Source organism: Etheostoma cragini, chromosome 9, assembly GCF_013103735.1.
Source record: "Etheostoma cragini isolate CJK2018 chromosome 9, CSU_Ecrag_1.0, whole genome shotgun sequence".
NCBI classification, from domain to species: domain Eukaryota; kingdom Metazoa; phylum Chordata; class Actinopteri; order Perciformes; family Percidae; genus Etheostoma; species Etheostoma cragini.
Window position 1 is genome coordinate 21,467,981 of NC_048415.1, and position 13,474 is coordinate 21,481,454.

General features: G+C 38.9%; 1 protein-coding gene across 2 annotated transcripts in view; it reads right to left on the bottom strand.

Annotated features, from left to right (window-relative positions):
- tgfbr3 (transforming growth factor, beta receptor III) overlaps nt 1–10,754 on the bottom strand; it is a 78,488-nt gene extending 67,734 nt beyond the window's left edge. For both annotated transcript variants that reach the window (XM_034881508.1, XM_034881507.1), the window contains exons 1-2: nt 10,514–10,754; nt 1,794–1,965 (exon numbers count right to left, since the gene is read on the bottom strand). In XM_034881508.1, the coding sequence (XP_034737399.1) occupies nt 1,794–1,857 (64 nt within the window). In that variant the 5' untranslated portion in view covers nt 1,858–1,965; nt 10,514–10,754. The remainder of the gene's footprint in view (nt 1–1,793; nt 1,966–10,513) is intronic.
- Between the last annotated feature and the right edge of the window lie 2,720 nt (nt 10,755–13,474).

Genomic DNA, 13,474 nt, shown 5'->3' on the forward strand with positions numbered 1-13,474 from the left:
AATATTGCACCTTTAACACTTTTTATACTGGTAATTTCATTAGACAAAGGGTCTCTGTTGTGGGTAGATGTAGCAAGTAGTCGAGCAAGTAGAAAAAACACTCAAGATGAGTCCGAGGTGATGTTGTTAAGATGGGGTCTTTATTGTTCATGCCAAATAAGGTCAATATGGCAAAATAGTGTTACAAAAATAAACTAAATTACGGACAGCAAAAACAACAACAACAAAAAAAAGTAAACTGTCAACTGACGTTAAAGAAAGTCATTGTGGAGGGCACCCAACGGACTTACGCCCTACGCTCTCCAGTGTTCCTCGTTCTCTCTCTAACCCGAGTAAACGTAACTGCTACACTATATAGGCCTGAAGCCCGCCCCTCAATTGGAACATACCAACTTTACAATGCAGGGGTGGCTCAGGGGACTAGTCAGTTTAAAAGAGCCACACAGCCAAAATGAATATATATATATATAAAATTAATATATGAATATATCTATAAAACTATATATATATATATATATATATATATATATATATATATATATATATATATATATATATATATGTATATATATGTATATATGTGTGATTAGCATTAACAATATGAGGAATGGCTAGGATAAAAGGAGATTCAATATTGTGATCATTAACAGAACATGTAACTCCATAATAAACATATGTAGAGGCAACAAATGTTTTTAATGGAAATACAAGAAGAGAGAGTTTAGGCTTAGTATTAGGTATTGTATGGAATTAGGACATAGCTTTTGTGTTTAGCCCTAATACTTAATGTTAGCATGCTAACATGCTAAACTAAGCTAGTGAACATGGTAAACATTATACCGGCTAAACATCTGCATGTTAGGACAACCACAAAGGTACTAGTGTGTCTGCAGACTCTTGACTCCTGTGAGGTTGTTTCCAGGTGTAATAGTCGTATCCAGGTGTTAGAAGCAGCAGTTTTAAAAGTTATAATTAATTATTTGAATCACCTTTTAATGATCTTAATTAACAAAAGAATAACAAAATTAAAGAAGGATTATTGTTAGATTAAATTACTTCATGAATCATTGTTTCTATGGCTTAGCGTGGTGATTACAAAGTCAGTCATTGCCTGCAGCCTGAAACAATCTCAGCAATGTACAGAAACATCGAGAGTAATCTAAAGAAGATAAGAGGTATGTTGTCATAGATACCAGTCTAGGAAGCTGTTACTCATATTCACAATAACGTATTGGAGCGTAAAAGGTCTTAATTAGCAATTGCCAAGTGAGAAGTATTTTATTTCATATTGGATGAGTTGTGGCAATAAGTGACATCATCAGGAACCTGACATTAATTGATATGACACACTGATAACATTTGTATTCACCTTTGAATCAGTTTCCTTGGTTATTTTCTCTCTCTCTCTCTTGCTTTGGTTTGCCTGTTTAACGGCTGTGAATTCGAAGGTATATGGCAGTATCTGAGCCTCATTCCAATCAATCTGACAGATACAGTACATGTAGGACTGCAGAGTGTTTGTATTCTGAGACTGAACTTGTCAGCACTTTATTAAATGTAAATCCCCCTTACTCATAACTCTGACAAGTACTGTCTAGAAAGGCACGCTAAGGGCACATTTGTGGTTGTCTGACAACAAAGAACTGCGAGGTTTGATGCATAGTCATTCCTTACACCGGAGTTTCATGGGTTCGTTTTTGGCTCCTTACAATGAAAATTCAATTACTTGTATAGATGTGTCTCTGAAAACTCTATAAGTTTCAAATGTAACTAAGAATCAATGAGATCCTTACCTGCAGTTGCCAGGCAGCATATTGCAAGAAGTAAGAAGGGAATGGGGAATCTTCCTGCCATCATGTAGCTTCCAGTATGATGAAGGTGGGTGAACAGGCCTTTCTCCTGCTTTTTCACAAAAGGTTTCCCTCTCTATGAAGCAGTCTACAGGAAGTCAACTTCAAGCCCCAGCTGTAAAGTGAACAAAAGTAGAGAAAGTCAAGCGGGTTGTATTGAGCGTGGACAACAGCAGGGAACTGGACTCTGCTTAATATACTCTGTGGGTGTGATGAGATGAGACCTTAGAAACAGCAGTTTGGAGACCTGGGGATTAATCAAGGAGGGTTAATTGGGGGTCATGCTTCAAAGGGCCGTGCTGCACACAACTTCCTTTGCCCATGGCCAGTCAGAGTGTGTGATTAGTGTGGGACAGCTGACTGGCTTGCTGAGTGTGAAACACTTTGGAACCTGCCACAGGCTATTAACACGCTTTAATTGAGAGCGTCAGCAAACACTGAATGCTCCAGTGGGGTCTTAAGTAGGCAGCACAGTACTACCATGCTAATCAGTGTGACCTCACCGCTAAAGTTTTTCCTTCTCAAACACTACCATGATGCGGCAAAGTCCATGTACTATTTAACACTAAAACTGCCCTAAAAATAGATAAATTAAATAAATTGAATATTTGAACAATCAAGGCACATGTGGCTTTCTGAAATATGGTCAAACTGAAATTAAGTGTATTTTTGCTAAGAAATTAGTGAATAAAGTGTATAGCCCTGCGTGGATTTGTCCACTTATTTGATCAGAATTGTAATTACTAAAATTAAGAAATGTTTTATTTTTTCTAGTGACAGCAGTATGTACTTTGAGTAAAAGTTACTTAGTTATATTAAAAAAAGTAAAACAGGGCAGGGGGGATCTTTCCCATGTAGTGAAAATGTTTTGTTTTTAAATAAAGATACATTTATCCAAATGTATAAACATCTATACACATGTATACACATGTAATAACAACATGGCACACCTGACATTTAAGACCCTAAGAAAAGTATAATGTGCAATTTTAGCTCAGGCCATCCCATAAAACATTTTCAAAAAACCAATTAAAAGTGAAAGTACGATACATTGTTAGTTCTGAGGGCGATCCTTCTTTTCTTTACAAACATAAACAACAGTTATAATGCAAAACAAGGCCAAATCACATGTTTTGACTCAATAAATGGGTAAGACCTTGATAGACCTGGCAAACCCGGTTCCTTTTAAGGATTTGGGTTATTTTGAGCGACTCACTAAACTGAACCAGGTTGTGCGATTCACTTGAATCACTTGAGTCAGTATTACTAGTAATTTTTTTTTTTTTTAAATAGACTACATGGTCGACCTAACTGCATTTTAACATTTAACGTTTATACACCAAACCTATAGTAAGCCTAGCTAGGCTACGTGCAGAGCACTGTATGTTATTTCAGAAGTGAAAGAATGGCTTTTGTTGTGAATCTGCTTTACTCTGAACTTGCTAACTTGCTTTTCTGCTACAGATCCACTCAAAGCCAGAGGATTCGCTTGATTGACTGACTCACACGAGAGTACCCGAGTCATCGAGGACTGGTGAGTTGTCTGCGAGCCGAGACAAGCTTGTAATGTTCTGGACTGTCTGCTCGACCTAATTGCATTTTAACATACTATATTTATACACGACAACCTACAGTATCCTTAGCTAGGCTATGTGCATAACATTGTATGTTATTGTGGAAGTGAAATAATGGCTTTTGTTGTTGATTTGCTTTACTCTATGCTTGAGGAGAGACTTCACTCACTTGTCTGAATCAGATCCACTTATGACATCGTAGCCAACTGATTTGATTGACTCGCGCGAGCATCGACATTACTTGTCATCGAGGACTCCCGAATCATTGCGGGCTTGTGAGTTCTCAAGTGAATTCCATAGTTTGCGAGTTTCCAGCTCGGAGTCTGGACTAATCAGGAGACGCATGCAGACAGCCTGGACTTCCATCAGCTGTTTAGGTTTAATTACTAATGTTAACTAGCATGTTAGTTAGCAATAATTAGCCTGTGCCTATGTTATCTCCTAAAATACACCTACGCTCTCCGTCTCTGCTGTTTGGGAATGATTGAGATTTCTCTTGGCACAGCTACCAGAAGACTTACAACTTTCAGACAGGTTGACCACATCCCAACTACGACATCAAGTTCAGTTGGAGGCTGCGCAGTAACGCCTAGCCATCACCGGAAAAGAGCTTCTATTTTCCTTCACTGGTCTCTAAAACAATGTGATATGTTGGTCCACTTCTTTACTCTCTATGTTGCTTACCCCCTTAAGTCTGACAAGTTGCAGTTCTTCTTCTACTTCTTTTTAATTGCAACTTGCAACCGACTTGCAACCAGAGAAGAAGAAGCTGCATATGTCTGCATATTTCTTTCTTCCTTTCAGTTTTTGTTAGTATAAGTTGTTTGTTTTTAACCAGTAAGGATAGAATTTGCAATGTAGCGAAATACAATACTTCACTCAAAACGTAATTGACTACATTTTAAAATACCAATTTTAAAAACTTGAAAAATACAAAATACACAACAAAACTACTCAATACAGTAACAATTACATACAATTGAGTAATAAATTCCGTTATTTTCCACCTGTGGAAACAGCTAACACTAGCTAGACCCTCTTCTTTATAGAGAGACAAACACAACACTGAGCAAGTTAGAGCTGCAGATAATTCAGAAGGTTATAAACATGAAGGCAAGAGTAATGTTTAGTGGGAAGCAGTTAGCAAGCTAGGTTAATTAGCTTCCACTTTCCAAATGGACACTAGCACAGCTTGCTAGCTTTCACTTTGTAGAATGGGTCCACCCAAATGTTCAATTCTGTAAAAGTACAGATAGCGTAAAGGGCTATTACAAATATGTGAAAATAAGGTCTTCTGACAATTGTAGGCTATAAAAGGCTATGCCATGCTCCAGTCAGCAGTGTACCACGGAAGCTGCCTGTGCATCTCCTAGCTACACTGATAGTAGATGTGGGGGGGAAACCCACCAAGAGAACGCCTACTGTAGATGTATGCACAAATATGTCTGTAGTTTAATCATCTTCAGAAAAAAGGGAAATCTGCACAACAGCAGCAGTACCATTATGTGCCTCTTATATTGGCGTGTATTCAAATTTTGGTTAACTTGAGTAGTAACTTCATTCTAGTGAAACTAAAATATGTAGCAAATTGAGTATAACTCAAAGGATGTTACTGTGTAAGAGTTGCAGCAGGACTTATAAAAAATAAGTTCATTTTTTGAATTGCAAGTGAGCCGAATCATGTACAATCACATAAGTTTAGTTGCAGCTATTTAGAATCCAAGGCTGCCCTAAAAGCTTTTGACACCGTAGATTATTGCCTGCTCTTACATTATATTAGCTTTGATATTATTGCTTGTAATTGAAGAACTATCTTTTTACCTCCTTTTAACAGTATCAAAAGGGGTTCTACAGGGCTAAATCTTAGGTCCAGTTCTTTTCATCATTTATATCAAGAATCATTTTTAATCTTTGGTAAACTTGTCATGCCCATCTGTAAAGGTGATGCTATTTTCCAGAGCTATAGATCAGACTGACCTTTATATTTCCACTATGAACGGACCTGCGATTGAGAGATTCACGGAATCTAAATATCTCTGCATCTTGATTGACAAAAAGCCCCCATTTCAATTTCACATTGATAATCTTGTGTGCCGACTCAGGCAAAACATTTACTATTTTTACAGAAAGGTTTTGTAGGAAAAGGGTTGTTGAAGCAGTTTTTCATGTCAGTCCTGGACTATGGTGATGCAACATGCATTCTCTTCAACTTTTAAGTCTCTGAACTCTATCACTCCACCTTGAGATTCATAATCAGTTATGTCTATTTGTACACATGATTGTATTTTATATAAAAGTGTTGGGTGGTCCTCTCTCCAAGAGAGACGTAATACTCACTGGTATCTTTTATCTATATGCCTCTTGCTCTTGAAAAATTGTTTTAAACAGTTGTTATTTATTGTCTTTTTATCTTTCTTATGACGGTGTATTCCTTTCTGTGTTGTTGTTTTGTTGTTGTCTTTGTATTTACTCAATGTCATTGCATTTGAGGGCTGCCCTTCAATGATATTTTGATTAAAAATAACGGTTGATGAATGAATTCATGAAAATCAGGAATCTTTAAAAAGAATACTATATTGTATGTCACTTGTTTAAAGTTGCTCTCAATCTAAAATAAATACAATATATGAATTTAATTTTCTTGACTTCAAAAAACATTAAAGCAAAGAGGACATACATCAGATAGAAAGATACATGGCCATTGCATCAAAGCAGAGAGATGTGAGGATCCCAATAGACAAGCAGCAACTTTAGAAAGCAGATTATGAACATATACAGTCTGACCTTCTAGATTTCGGGCCTTTTATTTCCAAAATCATCATCATTTTTTTAAAGGCTAAATCAAGTTTCAAAAGGGGATTCAATTGGTACAAATGTTTTCTGAATAATAATTATTAAAAGGTATGCTTTGGGCTCTGTCTAATTCTAGAATAACTGCATGTTTTGCAGCCCCAACCAAAAGATTTTTATACAAAGATGTGGTCTGCCGAAAAAGCTGCAAACTACTTCTCTGAGTGATATCTGATTCTTATGATAACAAAACTGTAACTGTTACTCAAGTCAAATGTCAAACCTATGTGGTAAAGGTTCTGTGACAGGAATTGCACTCAGTTTAAAGGTACAGCAGCGTCTATGACTAGTACAGAACCATGTGAAAGAAACAGATGTGCACTTATCTGACTCCTGGTGAACCACAGAAGGTGAATGGGAAGTGTTGCATAAAGTACTAAGGTGCATCGCTTGGCCTGCAAGCAGCTTGCACAGGACAAAAGGGCCTTTCAGTGTGCAGCTGGGAAGTCATTTTGGAAGATCATGACAAATATTACACTTTCAGCTTGTCAAGGAGAGCCAGTGCCCTTGTTTGATTCATGTCTCTCCTTGACTTTCATCTCCTCACTGACTAAATGGAGATACGCTGTGTTGCAATACTTTCTGTGAGCCAAAGACCAAATCAATGGAAAGATGTATTCAGGACTGAAATTAAGCGGTATCTTGCTATGTTATCCAAATACTACTACTGTATATCTTTTGTCATTTTTTATTGTAACTTCAATCGGCCTAATGGACTACAGATGGAAATTAGCCCTCGGTCTACAATCTGGCTTTTTTACGTGTACTGCTGTACATGTCCATCAATGTGCATTGTCCTGAAATAATAAATAAATGAAATAAATAAATAAATAAATGTTGGTTAAAGGAGAATTCTGACAAATTTTTAAATTAATATTGATCGCTATAAATATGCGTGGACTTTCGATTGAAAAAAAGAAATTGGTGCAAGCAACACGGACTTGCTGCAGCTCGTACTAGCTTCCACTGAGCTAAAACGGCAGTTAACGAGCAGGTTTTAGAGTCCCTTTGTGCCTTTTAACAGACACACAATGCAATTAATATGTCTGTACAACATGAACAGGGCCCTTACGTGACAACAATATTAATTTTCAATTCAGACATTGTTTAAATTCACCTAGCCTGTCTCTATCCTGCTGGCTGTTAGCTGCTAGCTGCCATCCCTGATGTTCAGCCAGGCTTCTGTTATAAACATCACGCAGCAGTTCAGTTTGTATTTGTAGCTCATCCATTTGTTGTGTGATTGATCTGGTGTTGGTGAGTAGAAGGATTGTTGATTTTTGTGGTAATTCCCTCAGCCGCTCTAGCAGCATCCTTTCTTCTTGGAGCGTTGTGAACACAGTTTACCCTTTTCTGCTACGCCGGGACTTTAGCACGAGACCACAGCTAGCCTTCTCTAACGCTATCACTGTGCAAGCCACGTACATTATTTGGCCTATTTCCATGTAGTTTTATAGTCACTAATATGGTCATCACCACTACAGTGCTCAATTACCTACTTTTGAGAGGGAATAAACTTCAAGTTTTTGTTGTGAAGGCATGACCTGTCCTGTGGAGGACATAGCCAGCCCAAAGGGCGCACACTGGATTGTTTTCGAGAGAGAGGGAGGCGAAAAAGTTGGGGAGAAATCAGAAGCAAGGATGCCAGTCAGGCCTGCTAGCGCAGTTAAGGGAACTACCACAATACTCGACATTGCCAAGCCTCCTATTCACCAACACCAGATCGATCACACACAAAATGGATGACCTTCAAAAACACATGGAACTGCAGTGTGAAGATAATCACAGAAGCCTGGCTGAAGAGGCAGTAAGCAGCTAACAGCTGCTAACTGCCGTCTTATAAAATGACCTGATGCAAAAAGTGTTTATTGTAACTTCAATCGGTCTAATGGACTACAGATGGAAATCAAGGTTTTCCCTACCATTATAAGGCAGCACCTAAACTGAATGAATGTAAAATGAATATGAGCATTTAAAACTAATGTAATGGCTTTTCTGAGATCTAATGATTGTAGTTGGATCCAAGTGGACTTCTTTAGCAAGTTTTGTCTTTAAGCCTTTTAATGTTATTTATTATTATGTGCTCTAGCTTTTCATTGAAATTTCTTTTTCCTTTTCTTTTTTACATTCTCTCAAGGGATCACCCCTAAATCCCCCACCAAGTATGTGCACCTAAATCTTTCACAAACCTAGGAAAACCCCTGTTATATTCAGAGATTAAATAGGATTTTTAAGTGTTAAAGTTAGATTAAGGGCAACAAACGTTTCTCTTTTCTAACTTGCTTTGAGTTGAGTGTACAGGTTTTACTCCATGCCACAGTCGGTGCTGGCTTTGTTGCAGCAACAACTTAAATCACCTCATGTGACTTCTCTTCAACCCTAACTGTCTAAGCCGAGCAACTATTTCACCCAAAGAAGATCTGGAAAGTTCATCACAACATGCAGACCACAGACTGAACATGCTTCACAATACTAAAACCAAGCTACATCGGCCTACTTGTGGTCACTTCAGTGTTAAAGGCCTGGCTTGTATCCATGTCATCACATATGCATTCACTGCAGTTGCCCAGAGGGCATACACTGTGTTCATGTAATCACAAAGACATAAGTGAAGAGAGCAGCAATGCAAAAAGCTGAGGCGGTGTGTGTCTGTGTGTGTGTGTGTGTGTGTGTGTGTGTGTGTGTGTGTGTGTGTGTGTGTGTGTGTGTGTGTGTGTGTGTGTGTGTGTGTGTGTGTGTGTGTGTGTGTGTGTGTGTGTGTGTGTGTGCGGGTGTGCATGCGTGCGTGCGTGTGTGTGTGCGTGCGTGCGTGCGTGTGTGCGTGCGTGTGTATGTTACATACTGCATCTTGTGGTACATTAAAATGTTAAGCTGTTCTTGATGTTACAAATAACTAATGACACCAGTTTGCCTCATATGTAATCAGACAATGTCAGTGTGGACCTTTGACTTGGTGAACGAACCTTAAATGAGCTCTCCTCCTCTTTCAGTGTGAATGTGTACAAGCTCAGGACTAACAAACCACCCAACCTCCCACTCCTTCCGTCACAAAACTACCCACTCATCTCACAGTCTTCTGTCTAAGAGAGCTAGATCCTGTCCCCATACACTTCAGCATACTTAAACCACATGCGGTATGACATTGTGGACTGTTTAGATGCTGACATCTGTGCATGTGTGCACTGTTGCCAATTGAGTCACCATGCAGACAGATTCTTGGCACATCTGTGATAAACAATAAAACAAGTCTGATTTGCAGTACCTTCCTGGATCTGACTTTAAGTATTAATATTGATATCCAATGTCTTAAATTGGAACTGAAACAATTAGTCTATTAACACAAAATAAATATGCAACTATTTTAGATCTGTTCAATAATTGCAGTGCTTTTATTAGCATTAATTTCAAACTGCTAGTGGGACAGACAGTTGAAATTGAAAACATCTTGGGTTATTTTATTGTTGTTTTATTATAGCATTTACATGTATATTTAAAAAAATGATTCCATTTTATGTAAGGGAATAGGAATATAGCTTTTAATTGTTTGTTTCTAAATATCTCGTCACTGGCTGTTCAGATTTGATAAAAAAAAAACTGTTACATTGTTAAGAAGAGCAAATTAATTAAATGAATCTACACTTGCTGTTTCTCTAGAGTCCAAAACAACTCCCAACAGTGTCCTCTGTCACAGCAACACTGACGGACAGTGGTAATAAATACACATCAAATCACCTATATTAATTGCAGGCAGTTTCCAATGTCATGTACAAATAAACAAATTCCTGTCGACAGAATTTCCTGCTTTAATCCGAAATATTACACGCGCGGTTTCCCTGTTATTTATGTTGATCCCACCGGAGCAATGGGACTGGAGAGCATGCTGTTCTCTATCTGAAGGGAACCTCTGGACACACACTGTGTTTACCTGCGTTTCATGTTAATGTCCTGTTTTCTTATGAAACATGACCACACGAGTAGAGAAATGGATTTTAGCATGGGTAACTATTAGCTATAGCCTGTAGCTTCTAAAAGGAAAGCAAGAAGAAAAGCTACATGTCAAAGCATTGAGCCCGAGATAGATGTTCAGCTGGATTTATGGGCAGTTAAGTAAACACAGCTAGCTAGAAAATATCATTTTTACACTATTAACAATAAACGTGTAAAAACACAGTAGTTTATAAACCATTTTGTTCTAAAAACAAGCTAAGCGGTAACTTTTGAAAGCGTTTGCTCACGTACCATGCAGAGTCTCCAGCAAATGTCAAAGTATGCTTGGTTGAAGATAAAGTCGCTCCGGTGGATGCGGATATTAGAGTCGTTCTTGTCACGGCTGGACATTCACAGCGTTCCGTTGCTTGGAGGGGACGGCTGATGACAAAACGGACGGGATATGTTACCAAAGTTATGGATAAACAGCCCTCTCGCTGAAAGTTTACTGTTATCTATCTCCTTTTACTGGGAGCTTCATCTGGGGGCGGGGCGAAGAGGGAGGAGGCTGAGCTGTGCGCGAGATCTTCCTACTGCAGGGTCCCTCAAGGAGTACCTGCAAGAAGTCACCTTTTCTTACTTAGTATACATGTTAGTCCAAAATAAGGAATGCGTGCACGTGTGCTGAAATGTCTTATCTGTCAGGCCTCTTTTACAGGACAGATGTGCAACTCTATACCCAACTTAAAAATACAAAAACATGTATGTATAAGGTTGCTACGGGTCGCTATTGTCACAATAGGGCCCATAGAGTGATCTCTATATGGGGGTTATTGATGCCTGATTATGGGAATGTTTGGCTAAGCAAGAGTCTTGTTACTAATCATAGCACACTTGTATGCCTCAACTTAGCACACCAACATCAACTGCTGCAGAAAGAGGTCTTCTTTTATTGTAGGGAAATACATCTGTATCTATATTGTACCACACACGCTTTTACTTGACTTGATTTGTATTTATGCTATTTTACACATCTTCTTTATACTTTGAGAGGAAACTGATGGACTTTTTACTTCACTATTATTTATTTTACCTTGGGCCACGTTTAAAAACAAGGCAACATTTATAGAACTAAATTTATAGGACAATTGCAAACGTGAAAATTAAACATCAAAATCACCATATCAAAATCTCTGTTTATGTATGTGCTTGGTGGGGGGCCAAAGACAAAAAGATCACTATGAAGGAATACTGTTGTTTAAAAAGGTTGAAAACAAAGTGACCATTTGTAGGCCTACATAAAGTTCTTAAATGTAGTGCTACATACAAGATTAAACATTGAAAAGCTGCTAACATCAGTAATAATGATCCAATTATATAATAATCCTGACCATATAACACCTTGAAAGGGGCCATTCAGAATGCTCACTTCTTTAACTTTTGATCACTGAGTAGCCTACTTTTTTTTGCCAACTCTTATTTCACTTAAATAAGATTTGGAATATAGAACTTATAGTGGGGTATTTGTACATTATGGTCTTATTTATTGTACTTAGCTGAAGGTTCAGACACTATTTTACAAGTGTCTTATCTGTAAACAGGTAAGAGTGCTTTGCTTAAAAACACAACAACAACACTGACTGCCGCAGGATCAAACCTGAAAACTCCCCGCTATCTTAGCAGCTGTACTTTATACATCCCTCCAGTATTCATATTCATTGAAAATATACATTTTGTTGGCCTATCCCCATTATTTTGAGATATCGTGTGATATTCTCACCAATTATGCTTTTAAAATAATACAAGTCATGAACAACATACTATGAATATGGCACTTAAGGAAGCAGTATCAAAGTGAGGACAGAATTTGATCTGAGACAGTCACTGTTGTTCCTGGGACACTTGCATACAATAGAGGCATTGTTAATGTTGTCAGTAACACCTGTGGTTTTCTAATATGACAAGTCATATTAAATGCCCGCTGTGTAAAAGGCCTACACACACAGATACACTCTATGATATATTGAGTTTTTATATGAGGCAAAGAACATGCAAAGCCTGCTTTACGAATAGCAGTTATCAAGCGTTAGTCATTTATCAATGTAGTTAAAATGCTCAAATGGCCAGTAGATAAAGCACAACCAATCAACTCAACTCAACTTCAACTTTATTACTGTCATTCCATATGTACAAAGTGCATACAGAACGAAATTGCGTTGCATACAGCTTATAAAACATTGCAATAACATTCCAGGTGAGATGGAACACATCTCCGGATCACTACACAAAAGGCCATACAGAAGTGCAACAATGATCAAAGTGCAAAAACAGTGCAGGAGATGAACAGTGTGCAAATAGTAGTTGTTTGACTCAAAAAGGCACCTGTGCAAAAATGCATTTTTTTTTCCTTTGTATGAGAGTAAAAAGAAAGGAACTGAAATAGCTAAAAGTTCAGCAGCATTTTAATGCCCGATGAGGTGCAATAGGTGCAGAGTTCAGTTTATGGATCAGAAGTTTAGCAGTCTGATGGCAGTGGGGAAAAAACTGTTGCAGAACCTGGTGGACCTGCAGCGGATGCTGCGGAACCTCTTTCCAGAGGGCAGTAGGGTAAACAGTCCATGGTGGGGGTGTGTGTGGTCTTTGATTATATTTTGGGCTCGGGACACACAGCGCTGTGATGAAATGTCCTTAATGGAGGGAAGAGGAGCCCCAATGATCCCTTCTGCTGTTTTCACCACCCTCCTCACGTTCTTCCAGTCAGAGCCTCTGCAGCCTCCGCACCACACAGAGAGACAGCTGGTCAGAATGCTCTCTATGGTGCTTCTGTAGAAAGTCGTGAGGATGGGCGAAGGCAGGTGGGCTCTCCTCATCCTCCGTAGAAAGAACAGACGCTTCTGTGCCCTCTTTACCAGTGATGAAGTGTTTTCAGACCAAGTGAGATTGTCTGTAATATGCACCCCGAGGAATTTGGTGCTGCTGACCACCTCCACAGCTGAGCTGTTGATGAGCAGTGGAGCGTGGTGAGGCCGGTTCTTCCTGAAGTCGACGACGATCTCTTTCGTCTTCTCCACGTTCAGGATCAGGCTGTTGTCTCTGCACCAGCAAACCAGCTGCTCCACCTCCTCTCTGTAGTCCTGGTCGTTGTCATCGCTGATCAGGCCCACCACCGTTGTGTCGTCCGCAAACTTCACGATATGATTAGTGGAGAACCTGGGGACGCAGTCGTGAGTCATTATAGTGAACAGCAGGGGGCTCAGGACGCAGCCCTGAGGG